The sequence below is a fragment of the Sprattus sprattus genome (assembly GCF_963457725.1).
Source record: "Sprattus sprattus genome assembly, chromosome: 2".
NCBI classification, from domain to species: domain Eukaryota; kingdom Metazoa; phylum Chordata; class Actinopteri; order Clupeiformes; family Clupeidae; genus Sprattus; species Sprattus sprattus.
In genome coordinates, this window is record NC_137921.1 from 15083666 (window position 1) to 15104005 (window position 20340).

Sequence of the window (20340 nt, forward strand, 5' to 3'; positions counted from 1 at the left end):
ATATATGTATGTGTGTGTGTGTGTATTTATAGATGTATGTGTGTGTGTCCTTTCCTGTGAATTTGTGTAGAAGCAGCCGGTTGAGGTTCAGATTGGTTCCATCCACTCTGATGCAGGCATGACTGAACAAATCTGACTCTTACAGAAACACACACACACACACACACACACACACAGATTATGAGCTTTTGTGTTTTAGATTTCTGGCATGGTTGCAGTCTTTGAAGTGTGTGTGTGTGAGCGTATGCGTGCGTGTGTGCGTGTGTGTGTGTGTGAGTGTGTGTGCACGTTTTGCGTGTGTATGTGTGCGAACGTGTGTCTGCTCGTGCTCCAGCTCACGTGTTTCACACACAGACACGTGTCTTTACCCGCAAGCCAGGCCAGCAGGATTGATCGTCACGGTAACTGAAAAATCTGCAACTGATAAAATATTTAAACATATGATTATCAGCTCGCTCTCAACACAGCTACCTCTTACCACTTAATTTTGCAGTGTGTGTGTGTGTGTGTGTGTGTGTTTGTTTGTTTGTTTGTTTGTTTGTTTGTTTGTTTTGGATATGTGTAGTATATGTGTGTGTTTGTTATCATTGTGTGGATAGGTGTGTCTGTGTCTCTTTCTGTCTGCGTATGCATGTTTATACATATGTGTGCTTATAATCTGTTTGTGTCCTTTATTGTATTGTGTATGTGTTTTATGTTAAGTGGAAAAAAATGAATTGTGGTTCCTTAAGATAAGAGCCGAATCACCTGTTGTTGTTGTGTGTGTGTGTGTGTGTGTGTGTGTGTGTGTGTGTGTTTCTTTCTCTCTCTGTGGTTGTGTGCTTGTTATTTCTGTGCAAAGATATGTTAGTCTCTGCATGTGTGTAAAGTTGTGTTTTTGAGCATCCATCTATGAATTGTTACATTAAGTGGCAGTAGAGAAATAAATGCGTGTGTGCGTGCGTGCGTCCGTCCGTCCGTCTCTCTTTGAGCTTTGTCCCAGACTTGTGTGTATCCCAGAAGAAAATGCTGATGGCTAGATGTTGTGTAACTGTGTATATAAACTTAACATATGTGTGTGTATTTGTGCACGCACACAAGCCTGTGTGTTTTTGTGTGTGTGTGTGTCTGAGCGTGTGTAAGCCTATGTGTGTGTGCAAGCACGTGTGGCTGTTTCCCTGCTCATAGCGCTGAGCTGCATTTCAACAAAGACCTTGAGTTGTCAGTAGTTCGCCAGAAGACTCACTTTTAAAGCTCTCAGCTCTCAAACATTCTGTTGGTTGCTTTGGACGTTTGTATTCATAGTGACTTATAGTCAGATTTCATATGAAACTCGGCTTGCAATTTCTTTTTTTTTTCAGATTTATTTACGGGCTTTTTAGCCTTTATTTGGATAGGACAGTGAGGTATTTGAACAGGAAATGAGGAGGAGTGAAGAGGTGGGGAGAAGATCGGGAAACGACAGCAGGCCAGAATTGAACCTGTGTCCCCGCGGGCATTGTAGCCTATAAATGGTGGGCTTATTGGCTCGCGCCACAGTGCCCCCCAGCTTGCAATTTCTAATGGGAGATGGAAGAGAAGCTTTTTTCCCCCTTAAAACCACACAGTGGAGTACTGCAGTTGATGCTGCGGTATATATCATGAGTTCACATTGAAGAAAGTTCACACAGGTAGACCTTGCCAACTCACCCCTCAGCATCCTTGAGAAGACTGCACATGGTGAGGAAGACTAGACGCAGCAGCACAGCCAGCCAACCAACAAGGACGTTTAGATCTTTATTATTTTCAAACAAGGCCTCCTTACCTACAGTGTGAAGTGCAGCAGATTATGGGACTTGAGACGGTGCTCAACAGCAAGAGGTACTTCATGTGCTGTAGCTCTAGCCAGGAGCCAGACCGTTGACCTTTCTGGAAGAGTTGAAACCCTGGGCTCTTAGATGATGTTGGCCTCTGCTGGCAAAAGCTTGAACTTGAAGTGCTTCAGATGACCTCTGACCTTTTAAAACCTTTTCCCTTTTCTAGGAGACTCAACCTCAGCCAATGAAAGAGCCGTATGGACTTAACCTCACAGAGCCCCTGGCCGACGAGGACCTGCTCATCTACCACAGGTAGGTGTCTGTGTCTCTGTCTGTCTGTCTGTGTTTGTGTGTGTCTTTGTGCATATTCCTCTCTCTCTCCCTCTTTTTTTCTTTGTGTGTGTGCGTGTGTGTGTGTGTGTGTGTGCTTGCGTGCGTGCATGCATGCAAAAGATTTTCCATCAACACAGAATGGAGAATTGTAATAAACACAGAAAGACAAGTCTCATTGATTTGTGTGTGTCCTCTTCACACAGTTTGCTATTTTGGCATAGTCCTCTCATCATTTTCATCATACTCTCATCAGCTACATGCTAGCGAAACTTCTACTGTGCTTGTCAGCTCTATTCCAAGACACATGTGCATGAAATAATGTGTGTTAAAGTATGTGAAATAATGTGTGTTAAAGTCGCTTTAAATAAGGCTTTAAATTATATGCTTTGGTGTGTGTGTGTGTGTGTGTGTGTGTGTGTGTGTGTGTGTGTGTGTGTGTGTGTGTGTGTGTGTGTGCACACTTTAGGTTTGCTCATTTGGGGCAAAATCAGCACAAGGTGGAGAAATCGGATCATCCAGCTGAATACAGAAGCCCAGCCCATATCCTTAACCTGTGAGTGTACACACACACACACACACACAAACACAAACACACACACACACACACACACACACACACACACACACACACACACTTGTGCTTGAACGAACAAATCATCAGTAGAGCTTTTCCTGCTTTTTCCCTGTATCCTTTCCAGGTAAATGCATACACATGCACACACACACATAAACATTCACACATTAACATGCACACACACATGCACACACACACACATACACACGCACACACACATGCACACACACACACACACACACATGCGCACACACACACACACACACACACACACACACACACACACACACACACACACACACACACACACACATAGACACACACACACACAGACACACACACTTGCAAACTTGTGTAAACGAGCAGCCACATTAGTTCTCAGGTGTCTGTATTTACATCAAGTACTGGTCTGTGTAAGAACTTAAATAGGTCAGTTTCTAAAATATTGATCATTGTCAGTATTGACTACATTCCTCGTACTGCTTTGTTTGTAGTCAGGGGTAAAGCATTTGAGGCAGTTGAGATCAGAGGAGAAGAGTCGAAGAGTGTAAGAAATGCGTTACCTTTCCGGTTCCATCCGGTTCTCATCTCTCTCCATGAAATTATTTGCAGACACTTTGTTGTAACCCCTCCCAAGGATCTCAAGTTTAACAATACTCTCGTGCACACTCAGGGCCTCATAAACTAACATTGCGACCGCAGCGCAATTAGCGCCTTTGCCAAACCGCATATATAGTGCACGGTATGTTGCATCCTATTTATCAAACAAGAACCTAGTCTGAATGTGTCAACGCCTTACCAGCGTCATCAGCGCCTAACCCCGCCCATTAGTGTTAAGCGCGCCGCTAAAATAGGGAAAAAAGATCCTGCATGTTCCTGCCACCATGAATGATGTGTTAAAATTTGATTTAGAGCTTTTGGTTCACAAGGTAACAGCAAACTTACCCGGTTAAATATAGAAATTCATAAATATTTCTCCGTTTAGCCCTTCTGTCCACACTAAAAGTTGTGATCACTTTGAATTCAAAACTGTCTTTTATTGGTGAGCCAATTTTGGCAAATTAAACTTTTCAGCGAACATTGAGTTTCTTGGTTGCTATGGTTACCCCTCAGAGTGGCTGTGCAGCTTCATATTAACAAGTTTATTTTCACAAGTTCATATTCACACATATTAACATGAGTTAATCACACACAGACAACTGCAAACTGTTAAGATGGTTCCCTAAGCTAGAGATAGATAGAATAGTTAATAGCCAGGTTAACTGCTCAATAGCATCCCGTTAAATAGACTGGTAGGAAAACACGCCACCCCTTACTTTAAAACGGTTTATTCCAACACTGAAAACCATACTTTTCAAAAACGCTGCCCTAGAAAGATAGCTACATTTGAGTTGTAGCTTGGACAGGGGAAACTGAAGTTCAGACGTTCGGTTGCCATGGCACTTGGGGTAGCTTGCACTCGAGAGGTTATAACATTTTAACATTGTAAAGTAAACCATACAAAGAGCGGCGATTCTGGGTAAGGCATGGCTTAACAGCTAGCTGTTCGGACAATGTTGTATATGCCTATATTCAATGATATATCAAATATAAACATTTAAAAAAAAATACATTTCTGATGTTTGTGTTTTTCAAAGTTCTCGCACACGCATAGTTTTAATTTAGTAGCTGATAGGTCATGCTTAAACACCTCTTGGTTAGTTACTAATACAGGCGCACTTCACGCATCTCTTTGCGACGAACACCCACTTTCCCTTGTACACTCCCAGCAGCGTTAATCTAAAGTGCCTCCTTTGTAAATACGGTTTTATGTTTACACCCGCTATTTTACGCCTGAAACGGGCGCAATCCTGTTAGTAAATGAGGCCCTCAGTTTCTAGTTAGAGCGTGTGGTAAACAAGGGAAAGGATGGTGACGGCATGCAATCATTTGTTTGGTTCATTGATTAAACTGGCTGTCGTTGCGATAAAATAAATCTGCAGCAATCGTGGGTTGCGGATACAACACTAACATGACTAGACAAATGATGTTGTTAAAAAATAGATGCAAGCAAATGTGACTTATTTCATTATTTCATCTATTGAGTTTAATAATAATGACAGGTTTCACTGAATTCACAAAAACACAGCCGGTATATGTAAACACATGAGCGCGCGTCTCTAATTTGCGGGATAATTCTCCGCCTCATAAAAGCACATCTTAACCAGGAAGCGCATTTCCATTGAGTTTGAAAACGTTGATATGGCAGCAGTTATAAGAGCAAGGCGAAGACATAGATCGAGACAGCGCACAGAAATATTTTTTCTCGTATAACACTTTCTCAGTTAAGCGAACCACAAATCATTAGACGGTACAGGTTAACCAGCCACGCAATACTTCAATTACTGAACCAGATCAGAGACGACATCGAACCCTCCAACCGGCGATCACATTCCATTCCATCAGTTGTTAAACTCCGGACAACATTGTAAATATTGACATCCGGATCATTTCAAACAGTTATAGCATCAGCAGTTGGTATATCTCAGCCTTCACTCAGCCAAATATTCACCCAGGTACTCGACGCATAGCTACGGCGCCCTGGTCAATACATTTCCCCACTGCCATAGCTGAAATTAGAGACATCAAACAGGACTTTTTTTGAAATTGCAAACTTTCCGAACGCAATTGGAGCCTTTGATTGCACCCACATTCAAACAGTCCCACCTTCAATCCACGAACACATTTACCGAAACAGAAAGCACACATATTCAATGAATGTCCAGGTCATATGTGATGCCAACATGACCATTACTAACGTGGTAGCCAAATACCCTGGATCTGTCCATGACAGTTTTAACTTCCGGAATAGTGCCATCTATCCATGATTGAGCAACGGTGATTTTGGAGAGGCCTGGCTACTTGGTATATAATAATAATTCCTATTTATAAAGCGCTTTTCTAACACTCAAAGACGCTTTACATATGGCAAGCAACAAGACAAGACTAGGCAAGCAAACAAGACAATACAACACAACACAACTGAAAATAACAAAAGACAACAGATCAAACCAAAAAACAACAAGTTAGAAAAAAAGAAAACTGGAAATGTGAGTCTTAGTAGAGGAGCGGAGGGAGCAGGGGAAATTATCAGGTGAAGGCGAGGTTGAAAAGGTGAGTTTTGAGGGACTGTTTAAAAAGTGTCATGTTGGGAGCTTGACGGATGTGGATGGGGAGGTCGTTCCAGAGGGAGGGAGCAGCAGCAGAGAAGGCCCTATCACCCCAGGTCCGGCGCTTAGTCCTGATGGTCTTGAGAGTGGTTGTGCTGGCGGACCTGAGGCAACGGGTAGGGGCGTGGAGGGGGAGGAGGTCAGAGAGGTAGGGAGGGGCCAGGTTATATAGGGCTTTGAAGGTGGTGAGCAGTATTTTGAAATTGATCCTTTGTTTGACCGGGAGCCAGGACAGGTTTCGGAGGACCGGGGTGATGTGTTCCTAACGGCGGGTGGAGGTGAGTAGACGAGCGGCAGAGTTCTGAACATACTGAAGTTTAGTGAGGACAGTGGTTGGGGAGCCGTAAAGGATGCTGTTGCAGTGGTCCAGTCTGGAAGTTATGAGGGCATGAATAAGAGTTTGGGTGATGGCAAAGGACAGGGAGGGTCGGAGGCGTGGAAGAAGGCGGTTTTGGTGATGTGATTGGCGTGGGGTAAGAAAGAGAGGGTGGGATTTAGGATGACACCAAGGTTACTGACCTGTGTGGAGGGGGTGATGATGGAGCCGTCAATGTTGAGGGAGAAAGACTGGGCTGAATGGGTGAGGTGTTTAGGGCCGATTATAAGTATTTCTGATTTATTGCAGTTGAGTTTGAGGAAATGTTTTTGCATCCATGATTTTATGTAATCAAGACAGATGGTGAGAGTGGAGTGAGTGACTGGGGTGATGGCCTTTGAAGAGAGGTAAAGCTGTGTGTCATCAGCATAACTGTGGAAATCAAGTCCGTGGCGGCGGATGATTTGGCCAAGGGAAAGGATGTAAATGATGAAGAGGAGGGGACCGAGCACGGAACCTTGGGGGACACCGTGTGTAACAGGGGAGGTGGAGGATTTGCAGTTGTTAATGGAGATGAATTGATGTCGGTCAGTGAGATAGGAGGTGAACCAGGAGAGGGCAGTACCAGTTATGCCAAGGGAGTGCTGGAGACGTGAGAGGAGGATGGAGTGGTTGATGGTGTCAAATGCAGCACTAAGGTATCCAAGGTATCCAAGGTAATGTATTTGTTTCAGTGGGGATATATTGTAGTGAACCCATGTCCCTTGTAGAACTTATTAATCTCGCCATGTACACATCTATATTGTTATGATGGACAGTTTATGCATTAATGCCACCAATAGCATATTCTTTATAATCGTGTTATTTTAAACATCTCGCTGTAGGTGATGGCGGGCAGAACAACAATATAACCGCGTGCACATTGAATCAGGTTCAGTGATTGAACGAACCTGAACCAATATATCTATCTCCTCTTCGCTGAACCTTAGTTTTTTCTTCCTCGAATCTCCATGGTGGCAGTAACTTGAAGGCGATTTCTCCCGTCTTTTAACGGTGCGCTAAATAATGATTGCCCAGCGCGGATCTGGTTGGATAAATACCACGGAAAATGCGGAAAAACACTGTGCGTTAATGTGCGCCTGGCAAAGGCACAGATTAAGCTGCGGTCGCAATGTTAGTAAATCAGGCCCTTAGTACCTAACGATAAAACAACATTAGTATCATCCATACTTAACCATTGAGAAGATAAGATAAGACCAAGTGATATCTTCATATTATAAAGTTTATGCTTTTCTCCATGTGCTGACACCAACCCCATTATAGGTGCATAGTCTTTTCAATAGACCGCTCACTTTTTTAAGGAAAAGATTTTTCCGTTTCAACCATTATTGCATACAGATGTACATACATGCTCTTACTCACACACACACACACACACACACACACACACACACACACACACACACACACACAAACATCTGACTAATATCTTATTTCTATAGAATATCTTTCCTGCTTGGAATAAAACGTATACAGTCACCTACACATGCGTCACCATCACAGATGTGCACACACACACACACACACACACACACGCTCAAAACATTAATGGAGTGTGTATTCTCAGCCTATTATTGCTTCTGTAACTGTTACTCATGTGCGAATGCATCTCTGTGGGTGGGAGGGAGGGACGGCGAGAGAGGGAGAATGGTGTCATACACAGCTCCACGTGTATGCGTGTTTGTGTGTGTTTGGGTGTGTGTACACACGTGAGACTCATATTAGGAGCCTCAAATGACAGACCTCTACTAACATGAAAGGGTGACTGTATTTGGCTTTATGACACATATGTGATACCAGGAACCACTCATGACAAGGTTTCAAGACGAGCATGTGTGTCGCGTGCAGGTTTGTGAATGGATGCTCACGTGTGTGTGTGTTGTGAGAAGGTGAACTGACTCACGTTACCCCACAAGAGCGGTAGATAGACTTGAACTCACACACACACACACACCCGGTATATACATGTATTTGGATAGCAACCCTAGCCCTAACATGCACCCTCACATACTGCTTTGTAAATTGTTTACCGAGTGAAAGTTGGCGCAAGTGCAGGTGCTGACATTATGTGGTTGCAACGCAGTTGTCCTGCAGTACAGCAGAAAACACTTAAAACACTGTTTTTAAAAACATTGTTAAACAATTTCTGCTTACCCCGTTTATTCCGATTACCATTCAGTGTGTACGTGTCTGTGTGGGTTTGTTAAGATGATGGACCTTCAGACCCAGTCATACCCAGTAATGTCATACAACAGCCTCTGTCGTCCATTTCTAAATGAGGACAACCCTGAGAACCCACACACGTACACACATACACACACACTCATACACAGACGGTCTGCAAAAGTCCGACCCTCAAAACCTCTGAGTGGGTGGTGTGTGTGTGTGTGTGTGTGTGTGTGTGTGTGTGTGTGTGTGTGTGTGTGTGTGTGTGTGTTTGGGTGTGTATGGGGGGTGCCAGTGTGTGTGTGTGTGTGTATGAGGGTGTCTGCCTCTGTGTGTGTGTGTATGTGTATGGTGTGTGTGTTTGTGTGTAAGGGGGGTGCCTGTGTGTAAGGGTGTGTGTGTGTGTGTGTGTGTGTGTGTGTATGTATGAGGGTGTCTACCTCTGTGTCTGTGTGGGGGGAGGGCTGTCTGTGTGTGTACAGACCTGTGTATGTACACGTATTTATTATGCCATTGTAAGCATGGACGGTGACCAGAAATAAGTGCTTTTGTGCAGTTCTGCTGTCGCTGTCATTTAACCTATGCTCGGCACGTGTACAGGCCAGCTGGGGCGTGTGTGTGTGTGTGTTTGTGTGTGTGTGTGTGTGTGCACTCACATGTTTGTGTGTTCATTGAAATAGCGTCTCATTTTTTGTGCAGGTCTTCTGTTATGCTCCATTTCCAACACCATTTTAGCAGGAGTTTGTGTGCGTGTGCGTGTGCGTGTGCTTGTGTGTGTGTGTGTGTGCGTGTCATTTTATATTTCTGTCAGATTTAACAAGTGTGCACACTGTTTCTGCTCCTACTGAAACATTGTGTGTGTATGTGTGTCTGTGTGTGATTGTGTGTGTGTGTGTTTGTTAGAGTTATCTCCATCAGCCAATATGCATGAAGGGTTGCATGCTAGTCTAATGAAATGCAGACCTGCCAACCTGCACGCATTTTATGTACCAACCAGGCAATTCTTAGTCAAAATACGCAGGTACGAAATGGCAGCTGAAACTACGCAAAAAAAAAAATCAATACAAACCTATACCGTACATTTATTTAAACTACATCCCTCAGATTGGACAAGATGGTACGACCTTGTGCCTGTGGTTCTGTAACCCGACCTGACCCGAAATTAGGGTGACCAGATTTGAGTTTGTGAAAAAGAGGAGACATGCAGATGAACCCGCCCCCTCCTCTGCGATGAAGTTTTTAACATCTTTTTCACATACAGATGTCAGGTGCTGTTGTAAACAATGCAAATACTGGATGCATTTTTTTAGGTCGCGAAAAGAGGACATGACCCGGTAAAAGAGGTTGTCTGGTTACCCCACCCGAAAAAGTTCTCTCACTCACTCAACATCCACGGATACTACTACACTGCTACTTTATTATCCACCTAGGCGTAATGCATTGCTGAGGTACAACCGACCATCCTCGCAGGTATAAAATAATCAGTCTCGTTACCAAAAACAAGACCCAATACAGAGCAACCCTGAGCACTGACATGATAAGCGCTTTGTTGACAAGAATGGTGAGCATGGTCTGTCACATGGATGGCTTCAGCTTGCTCGGCTCAAAAAGGCCAAGTTGCCAAGCTATGAGGCAAAGCAGTCAAGATCTCTTTTTATTTAAGAAAATTCTTGTCAAGAAAATATGATTATATTGTTTTCTTGACCACTGATTTATTATGTTGAATAACTGGATGATATGGCGGTGAGTGGGGAATTGACTGCGTGAAAAAGCCCCTGCCAAACTGAAACTCCCCTGGTACTCAAAAACTTTCTTCAAGGTTGGCAGGTCTGGAAATGGTAAACTGGAGACCAGCTCATTGACAATGCCCAGTGTGACTTTATAGTCTATGAGGACTGAACAGTGTCAGAATCTTAGAGCTGATTGTGTAATTAAAAACCCAAATTGACTTCCGTGTGTGTATATAGTCTATAGGCTAACCCTAACAGAGACAGATTCTTAGCCATGCTTCTAACCCACAGCGCCATAGAGGCTCAGATGGTTGAAGTCGGTAAAAAAAGTTGGATTTATTTACGTGTCAGACACCAGTGGGCGTTTAGAGCTGATTGGGTACTATATTGGCGTATGTGGTTAAGAGTCTGTGTGAGGGAGAGAGCGAGAGATAGGGTGTGTGTGTGTGTGTGTGTGTGTGTGTGTGTAACAGTCAATAGTGCTAGCGGTGCCCCACTCCTCCTCTTAATCTGTCATGTTCTGGACTCGTTCTGTGGTGCCGACCAGCCAACAGAGTGAGGGGAAACTCTGAGCTGTAAATGAGAGACCGACAGTGAAACTGCTATCTGGCTCACTGTGTGAGTGTGCGTGTGCGTGTGCGTGTGTGTGTGTGTGTGTGTGTGTGAGAGAGTAACACTTGCCAATGCTAGCAATGCCAATCTCTTCTGCTTGATGAGCAATGTCCTGGTCTGCAGTTGACAGCAACAGGAGAAACTCTGGGGCGTGAACTGGAGGCTGAGCTATTGGTCCTGAGGTCTGACTCCAGGCACGCATGTGTGTGTGTGTGTGTGTGTGTGTGTGTGTGTGAGATGCTTAGTACTGCCAGCTATGACGTCAGACTCCACCTTATCTTGATTTTCCAGAGTCCTTCATAGGTGACCAGCTGACCAGTCGACCAACTCAGGGGAAACTCTGAGGTGTGTGTGTGTGTGTGTGTGTGTGTGTGTGTGTGAGTGAGAGAGAGAGTGTGTGTGAGGGGGAGAGAGATGTTGGCCCTGAGCATATCCTCACAAAGAGGACGTACTCCCTGTGTCAGCCTGTAACAGGCACTGTGTGTGCGTGTGTGTGTAAATGTGACTCTGGTAGGATTTGTCACTTCCGTGCCATTGGCTCTCTTCACAGCTCTCTCCCAAAAAGGGAAATTGAGCAGAGCCCGACATGAAGATGAGCAGCCGAACTGAGTCATTTTCAGCCTATCTCTCTCTGTTTATGTCTGTGCTCCCATTTATCTGTGATCAAATTAACCTTGTGTGTGTGTGTGTGTGTGTGTGTGTGTGTCTGTGTGTCTGTGTCTGTCTGTGTGTGTGTGTGTGTGTCTGTCTGTCTGTCTCATCCCACAGAGCCCCGGTGTCTTACATCTCCGGTGACAGCATCTACGAGGTGTGTGTGCCGCACGTGTGTGCGGAGAGTCGGGAGCTGTTTGAAGCGCACCTTCAGGCCGGCCACGGAGCCGTCAGGAGTTTATGTAGAGAAGACATGCTCATGTACCGGGAGTACATAAAGAACCGCTATATGTAACACACACACACACACACACACACACACACACACTCAAACAAACACACACCACATCTAACATCTAACAAAAGCACATCAAGAACCACTACATGTAACACACACACACACACACCTCATTTACCGGGAATACATCAAAAACCCAAAAAACATATGCATACACACACACACACACACACACACACACACACACACACACACACACACACACACACACACACACACACACACACACACACACACACACACACACACCATACTCCCAGACACTCTCTTTCATAAATAGATGTTTGGACATTTATTTTGAATCCTCGTACTGCCAGAGGAGCTGAAGACTATGGTGCATTCTATTTAACACCCCACATTTACTTCAAGCATGCCTCAAAACCCCCTTTTTAAAAGTGTGTGTGTGTGCGTGTTTGTATAAATGTTTCTGTGTGTGGTTGTGTGTGTGTGTGTGATGGAAAGACCGACAGATAGAGATGGGGAGAGTGGAAGAGATGAATGAACCAAAAACTAGGCCTTTTTAAGATCCATTAACAGAAGCATGGGATACATGTATTGGGCATTCATCCAGTGCCAGACCTTCAGACATTCCAGACAGTGGGCGTTGTGTTATTACCTGGAGTTTAGTCAGCGCTGCACATGGTCTCTGGACTGACTGAGTCACAACAGCCCCCTCCCAGGCTCGAACACTCAATGCACAAAGATGCATTGTAATGCAGATAAAAACAAATTTGTTTTTAAGGAAAAGGTGTGTTTTATTTGTATTTTTTTTGTGCCTAGTTTCCTGTTCAGTTTAGATCTTGTTTACAAATTATTGAAGCTATATTTAAATGTATTATTATGTTTTTTTTAAGTTTTATAAATTTTTATGATTCAAATCAAGTGCATCATGTTAGGGGATTTTTTTTTTTGTGTATCATACTAGAAGCTTATTAATCCATCTCCACATAAACTCTTGCCTTGTTTTAAATTGTTACTATTATTTTGTTCCATAGTCAAAAGGTCATTATTTCAATGTTAATACCATATTTATTAAAGTTAATTTTGATCAAACAACTGTTGCTCTGTGTCATATATTTATCATTGTAGCACATTTCTCTCCCTTTCTCCCTGTCGCTCTCTCTTTCTTTCTTTCTCTCTCTCTCGTCTCTCTTTAACTACGCTCTTCTACTGTATTAGGGGTGCTGTGATGCATTTGCTGTAATGTACTGATAGATAATGCTGATCTAACCCTCACCCTGATAGCGCTCTCCATGTCTCCCTCTCTCTCTCTCTCTCTCTCTCTCTCTCTCTCTCCCACAAACTCCCTCAGTCCCCCACTCTCTCTCCTACCCCACCCCCACCCTCTGAGTGCAGTTAAGTGCAGGTGACCCTGGTTGCTAGGATATCAGTGGTTGAACAGTGACCAGTGGGTGGAAGGTGCTTTCATGCTGTGGATGGCTCAAAGAGAACACACACACTCACTCACTCTCTCTCTCACACACACACACACACACACACACACACACACACACACACACACACACACACACACACACACACACTGCTCTCTTTATCTCTCTCTCTCACACACTTCACACACACACTCAATCTCACACAAACAAATTAATACAGACTCATGTAGCCACAACACAGTTGAAGGTAAATGCACACACACGCACAGAAACACAAAACACAAACACACACACACACACACACACACACACACACACACAGAGAATGAACCAACAGGGTGTTTGTAAGCAGGTCCTGGCCCATGTGTATGGGGACTTGGCCTGGCTCAAACAGATCTGGTTTACAGTGCACTGCTATCTGTTTGGGCCTTTGATCTGATCTGGTTTACAGTGCACTGCTCTCTGAGCAGGCTTTTGATCTGATCTGGTTTACAGTGCACTGCTATCTGTGTAGGCCTTTGGTCTGATCTGGTTTCAGCCACTCTTCTTATGTCATAGGACTGACAGAACCATGTTATAAACATGTTATAGCATGTCATGTAAATCATGAACGCTAATGTCCAGTGACTTGATAATGTCATGTTGTTATTATGGATTACTATGATTACTAATATGGGTAAGTATGGCACACGCACACACACTATATTATACAACACCACACAGAGTCACAGAGTGATGAAGAAAGCATACAAGCTGTCAGACAAGTAAACAGGCTTTAATGTAAGTCTCTAGGTGTGTGTGTGTGTGTGTGTGTGTTTGTTTCTGTCTGTCTTCTATCTCAGGTTACAACCCGTGGGTTCTAGAACTCTATCGTGCTTGGAGGGGGGGGAAAGTGGAAGAAAATCCCGGACTGAACCGATCCCAGGTAGAAACAGTACGTACTGGGAAAAGGACATCTGGAGTGCTATAAACTCATACACAGGTAACACAAGCACAAGCACACACACACATGATGGTTGCTGTATTAGCCTAACAGTTCCATTTCGGTCACTTTATAGCCTTTCAAAGTAACTTTTTGAAGGATCACACAGACAGCACAATACAAAGTACGCCATGCACCATGGAAACATATAACTGTCGCCTATTTACAGCATCCTCACACACTGCGCGCGTCCACACGTGCGACTGAATGATTACGCCTTCATGGGGCAAGAACAGTCGCTGCTAAGCACCTGCCGTTGCGTCCGGTGGATGACCCAAAGGCCGGTTAATGACCTAAAGCCAGTACTTTTTTTTTAGTTGGATTGCGCAACCCAGCAAATGAGGTAGCACGCTGAATATTCAAAGGTGCATGGTGTCCGTTTTCGCCAAATGAAATCGGGTGGTGCTGGTTCACGGATTCTACATCTGTTTGTCGATGATGTTTTTTTTTTTTACCTCTGCGTTTAAATGTATTTGTGTTTTATGCATTCACTATCACTATTGAGCAACTCCCCTACCCCCCCCCCCCCCCCTTCTCTCCCTCTCTCTATCTCTCTGTGTTTTAATACACATGTTAACCAGCTTAAATCTCGGCAGTGGAGACCGTGGTCGTAGTTATGAGTGTTTGACAAGCTGTGGCTTTTCTGTCGCACACTTAGTAAATTAATATATTGGGCATAAATGCACATATTGTTGTGCTGCACTTCTGTATGTTTGGTGGTGAAACAGAATCAGTTATCTCCCTTAATCCTTGTGGGCTTCATAACTGTTTGGATTTCTCGTAAAAAAAAAAAAAAAAAAAAAAACTGTTGGACATATTCTCCCGCATGTGTTTCGATCACATGTGATCCCTCTCTCCCGCCCTGTGTGTATGTCTGTCTCCTCTCTCTAAGAGAGAGAGAAAGCGATAGGTCTCGTGACGTCAGTGGTGTTTAATAGCTGTCTTCGCGGTCCCTGCATACATCAGTCATCCTCATCTTGTCGTGGCTCACGTTTTCTTGCCCAGTCAATGCTTCCCGTTGCCCCGGTGTGCGCTGTCTCTCCCGCGCGCGGGAACCGGAGCAGGACGAAAGGTTTCACCTGAGGCAACACGAAAACCAACAAGAGGACGGTTTCCCCCGCAACAAGAAATATCCTGCTCATGTAAAAACTGGTAAGTGTGATTGTTTGCGTTTATCACAGCCAAAATGAGGATTGGATACAACAATCAGCGGTTTGTAATACTATTTTTCGTTGTCAATTCTGTAACAACTGTAATAGTAGAGGTTTTATTATTCTGTACATCTGGAGCGGCTAAAAGCCGAAACGTTTCAGCACCATGGCCAGCGTCATTCCAGATAAACTTGCCACAACAAGCTATTTTAGCACTACTGCTGCCTCGGATTCATGTTCTACATCACAAAATGTTATTGTTGTCGGCTGGCGACAAGCCTATTCGCTATGGGTTTTTTGTTTTACCATTATAGCATGTTTTTTTAATATTGACCATTTTATGAAAGGTGCCAATTTTAAGTCTCTGTAGATGTCCTCATTGAATAGTGACAAAATTGCTTGTGCTCTTTTAAATTCTCTTTACTTGTAATATTTTGTAGTAGGCTTATTGTAGTTCCTCTCTCAATTTCTTTGTTTTCTTCTTTTGTTTTTTCTTACTTTTTTCAGGGGATAAGATATGAACGGAAGTGAGCTGGTGAACGAGACCTTAGAGCTTTCGCCGCTGCTTCCCTGGGCGGATGGCAACGGAACCGTTTTCGAGTTCTCCTCCGCCTCTGTCTCGCACCTGGAGTTTCCTGTGAACCCGTGGGACATCATGCTGTGCCTCTCCGGCACCGTGATCGCGTGTGAGAACGCACTCGTGGTGGCCATCATCGTCTACACTCCCACGCTGCGCGCGCCCATGTTCGTGCTCATCGGCAGCCTTGCGACTGCCGACTTGCTGGCCGGTATGGGATTAATTCTCAACTTCGCGTTTCAGTACCTTACCTCATCCGACACCGTAAACCTCATCACCGTTGGCTTTCTCGTGGCGTCATTCACTGCTTCGGTTAGCAGCCTTCTCGCCATCACAGTGGACCGTTACTTTTCCCTGTACAACGCGCTAACTTATTTCTCCGAGAAGACCTTACACTGCGTGCACCTAATGGTGGCGGGCACGTGGGTCGTGTCTGTGTGCCTTGGACTGTTGCCTGTGCTCGGCTGGAACTGTCTCGATGAGCCCAGCACCTGCAGCATCGTGCGCCCGCTGACTCGGAAACACGTGACGCTGCTGGCCGCCTCGTTCTTCGTGGTGTTCGGGCTCATGCTCAGTCTCTACTTCAAGATCTGCAAGATAGTGTGCCACCACGCGCACCAGATTGCCCTGCAGCAGCACTTTTTCAGCACCTCGCACCTCGTGGCCACCAAGAAAGGCGTCTCCACCTTGGCCATCATCATGGGCACGTTTGGCGCCAGCTGGCTGCCCTTTGCCATCTACTGCCTAGTAGGGAAACAGGAGTACCCGCCCGTGTACACCTACGCCACCCTTCTTCCCGCAACCTACAACTCTATGATCAACCCCATCATATATGCCTACCGGAACACAGACATCCAACGCGCGTTTTCCGTACTTTTCTGTGGTTGTTTCCAAACTAATGTCTCATATCGTTCTCGGTCTCCCAGTGAGGTGTGACTTAACCATGTCTGTTCCACTGTCCCGCGTGCTTTTAAAACCAAAGGGTTTATCCTACGGTCTATTTTCTGCCAACTGTTGCCGTTTCATGAAAACATAGGATTGGAGCGCTAAATGTCCGTTACGCATCTGCACTTTACCAGGACTCATAAAAGATAGGAGTCCTGCGAACAAATGAACGTTTCATAAGGACTTCACTGACAAAACATATATGTGTGTTTCAATGAGAGAGATATTGCGTGTGTTTTGTGCGCGCTAAAGAATGTACATATATCCAAAATGAATGAAGAGAATTTTGCACTTTACTGTGATGGTAAAAAAAAAAAAACGCCAAAGCAGTATTGCATAGGCCTTTGTGTTTGATTGAAAATACTTTGTACTTTGTCCGTTGTGTGTATGATTTTATATTTTGTAAAACTTGTCTATAAATGTATATTTTCTACCAGATCGACAAGCCTAAAGGAATAAACTCACTGAAAAACAAAACAAAGCAATGGCTTCCCGTGTATTACTTCAGACCCACAGTCTGTCCTTGTCCACTAACAGAACGGCCGACTCTTCCGCCAGAGAGTTGCCACAGGTGTTTCCTGCTGGGTGCTATGAGGTGGCAGGCTAATTTAAGGCTCACACTGCATGCAGTAGATATATTTGCATATATTCAGCAACATTAGCACCCACTAAGGACAACCTACTTGGTAAAAATAATGGTTAAATGTGCAAAGAGCATTCTGGCTGAATATTATACTCGTATATAGTATGAACACCATATACGACTTCTACCTCCTTATAACCTAAACAACTTTGTTTCTTTAAAAACTTTTATGATACACAGATGTGAAATAATAAGAAATGTATTTCCATTAAAGGACTTTTTAATGGCCCTTGTTTAATGGCTCTCACCCCCCACACAAGCACACACACACACACACACACACACACACACACACAACACACTCTCAACAAAGAATACATTGACACTGTGTACAATCACAGTGCAGATCGCAGTTTCCATGAGTCTGCTGTTGAGAGAGATGCATTCGCTGTGCGTCACAGGCCGCTTCTGGCCCGTGTTGTGCACTAATAAACCACCCCCATTCCCATCGGAGGGGCGTGCGTTACAGGCTTGCTCTTCCAAAGGCCCTAGATACCAAAGCGCAGTCGCAAAGCCGGGGAGGGAAAACTTCTCTTATCTAGTGTTTACACAGTCGCGCGTGTGTCCCCATGCTATTCAGCCTCAAAAAGGGGGAACGTCGACCTAGCAGGGTGGACATGACATTACTGTTTTATTTTTTGTTTAATTTGTGTGGTTGCGCCGTTCATCTCCTCGTTAGTATCTACTGACACATCGTGCCCCGTCTGACGTGTGTATGTGTGATTAAGTGTATAACTTAGCTCGTCAGTGGGCGAAAACCGTTAATTTCGTGGTAGTTGGATGCGCGCGCAGCAACGCGCGTTAGCGACGCGTAGGGAGCTGTTAGTGACGACCAAACTAAAGTTTCTGACGTGGCTTTGTCGACCCACTGGACAGATGTCGAATTCTCAACCGGCAAGCAATCCGGGGGAAAGGTAGCTGTAGCAAAAATGCAGAGGGCCGATATCAAAATGGTTATTTCAAGAGGCTCAAATTGTCTTAAACGCTTCTGCTAGCCGTGGTGCTGAAGTGGCCGGAGGCTCAGTGTGTGAAGCCTCGAGATTACATAGTGAAAAATAATCCTTAGAATCTCTAAAAGAGGTGACGCATATACAATTGTATTAGCATTCATTATTTACTTTGGACAACATTTTAGCGATGTTCCATGCAGTCCAGGTCTTTATAGAATAGTCTTTATAGAAAAGTCTGGTCCTTTATACTGAATGCATGCTGTGTCTCAAGTGGGACTTACATACTACTTCATGGTCTTGATTCCCATAAGGACAGGATGTGTATCTCACTTGCCCTGTAACTGTCTTTCAGTGCAGGAGTCAGCTGCATCAAGCTGGTTAAGACATTGAGACTCATTGCTGTTTACCTGCCCACTGCAAGAGAATTTGTCACTGACAAAGTGGTCGGCCAAAGTCTCATTCAAAGGTCATTGAGGGGTCGATTTAGCTTATCTATTGTAAAGAGCAAACTTACTGACAGTGTTCATCTGTAAGATGTGTGTGTGTGTGTGTGTGTGTGTGTGATAACACAGCTTACAAAACAACACAGACAAATAATGCAGAAGAGAAGGCAGTCTGTCTGTGTTTGGAATTTCTGTCCCGAAGTATGTTTATTGAGTTCTGGGTAAAGTTCCAATCAGAATTTCGGGAGGGGATGTAGGAGAGAGACCCCAGCCCTGATGGCCCTGTGAGTGGGGTCAATCATCCACCTAGTCCTTCCCTTCATGGAGTTGCAGGTACCATAACTCATACATATTACACCCCATTTGTAACACATTGTGTTACTTACAGAGCCCAGGGCCTGATTCCCCTTGAAGCAGGCACAGTGGTGACAGGAGCAAGGTAAAAACTCGCCTTTAATCAGAAAGCAGGTGGGTACATGCAGGCCGAGGGTTTCTACAAGTAGGTCAAGTGGAGAGACTACAGCAGCATCCCACAGCGAAGATAGTCTAGACTAAGAGGGGAAGAAAAAAAACAAGGTGAGGAGGTAGAGTTCGGCTGCCAGTACGTCATGTACTTGCCATGTACCTAATGGATATGGTGATGAGGAACAATGTTTCCACAGCCATCAGCATTTGCAGGAGAAGGTCACGCTATTTGGTTGGTAAACATCAATTTGATAAACGGATAAAGAGATAGTAGGTTATATGGCCACTTGATCAGTTTCAGTATTAATATGATATGGAAGGAGAGGGAGAGGCTGCCCGGCAAGGTGTATGGGAATTTTGTTTATGTTTAGTCTTGATGACTTATGTTTTATTATGGTGAGCTGACATGGTGCATGTGGATATTTTTTAGCATAGCAAGAGTGGCAGGATACACAACAGTGCCCAACTGGATGGTGACAGCCACAACCTGCTTTGCATTCTGATGATGGGAATTTTATATTTGTTTAGTTGTGATGACTTATGTTTAGTTATGTTTACTGGATTGGTGCATGGAGATTTGTATTCATATACAGGTATAATAAGGGTGGGAGGATACAATAGCAGTGCACAACTGGCTGGCGACAGCCGCAACTTGCGCCGTTGTACCGGGGATCTGTAATTGATAAGCCGGTGACCTCACTAGAGCCCAAACCTAAGAAATTCCTTTTTTCAAAGGATATGGATGGAAAACCTCAGTTGCGTGTGAGATACAACATCCAAGTGATATGCACAGTGGAAGTAGTGACACCTACTGGTGAAATGATGACATTGCTGTGTCCCTTCCATCCCATACCTGCTTACTCAACTCATATCATCATCATCATACGTTTCTATCACATATCTACACAACATCAGATGAAAACACATGGATTATTAAATAAAGACATGATCACTGACTCCAAGTAGCGTACTTAAAATCTTCTCCTCTCAAAGACGCATTAAAAAAGATGTAATATTGCCCTCAACCGTGACACCAGTGATTATATTCATGTTCACGAAAGCATCG

General features: G+C 44.3%; 2 protein-coding genes across 2 annotated transcripts in view; both read left to right on the forward strand.

Moving 5' to 3' along the window:
- fig4a (FIG4 phosphoinositide 5-phosphatase a) overlaps positions 1-12436 on the forward strand; it is a 59873-nt gene extending 47437 nt beyond the window's left edge. Inside the window, exons 21-23 of the mRNA XM_080833368.1 lie at positions 2002-2087; positions 2575-2661; positions 11544-12436. Coding sequence (XP_080689494.1) covers positions 2002-2087; positions 2575-2661; positions 11544-11721 — 351 coding nt within the window. The 3' untranslated portion in view covers positions 11722-12436. The remainder of the gene's footprint in view (positions 1-2001; positions 2088-2574; positions 2662-11543) is intronic.
- A 3332-nt stretch (positions 12437-15768) lies between these two features.
- On the forward strand, positions 15769-16764 carry gpr6 (G protein-coupled receptor 6; the record flags this gene model as incomplete). The annotated part of the gene is made up of 1 exon (XM_080832716.1): positions 15769-16764. The coding sequence occupies one exon, from the start codon at positions 15769-15771 to the stop codon at positions 16762-16764; it is 996 nt and encodes a 331-aa protein (XP_080688842.1).
- Between the last annotated feature and the right edge of the window lie 3576 nt (positions 16765-20340).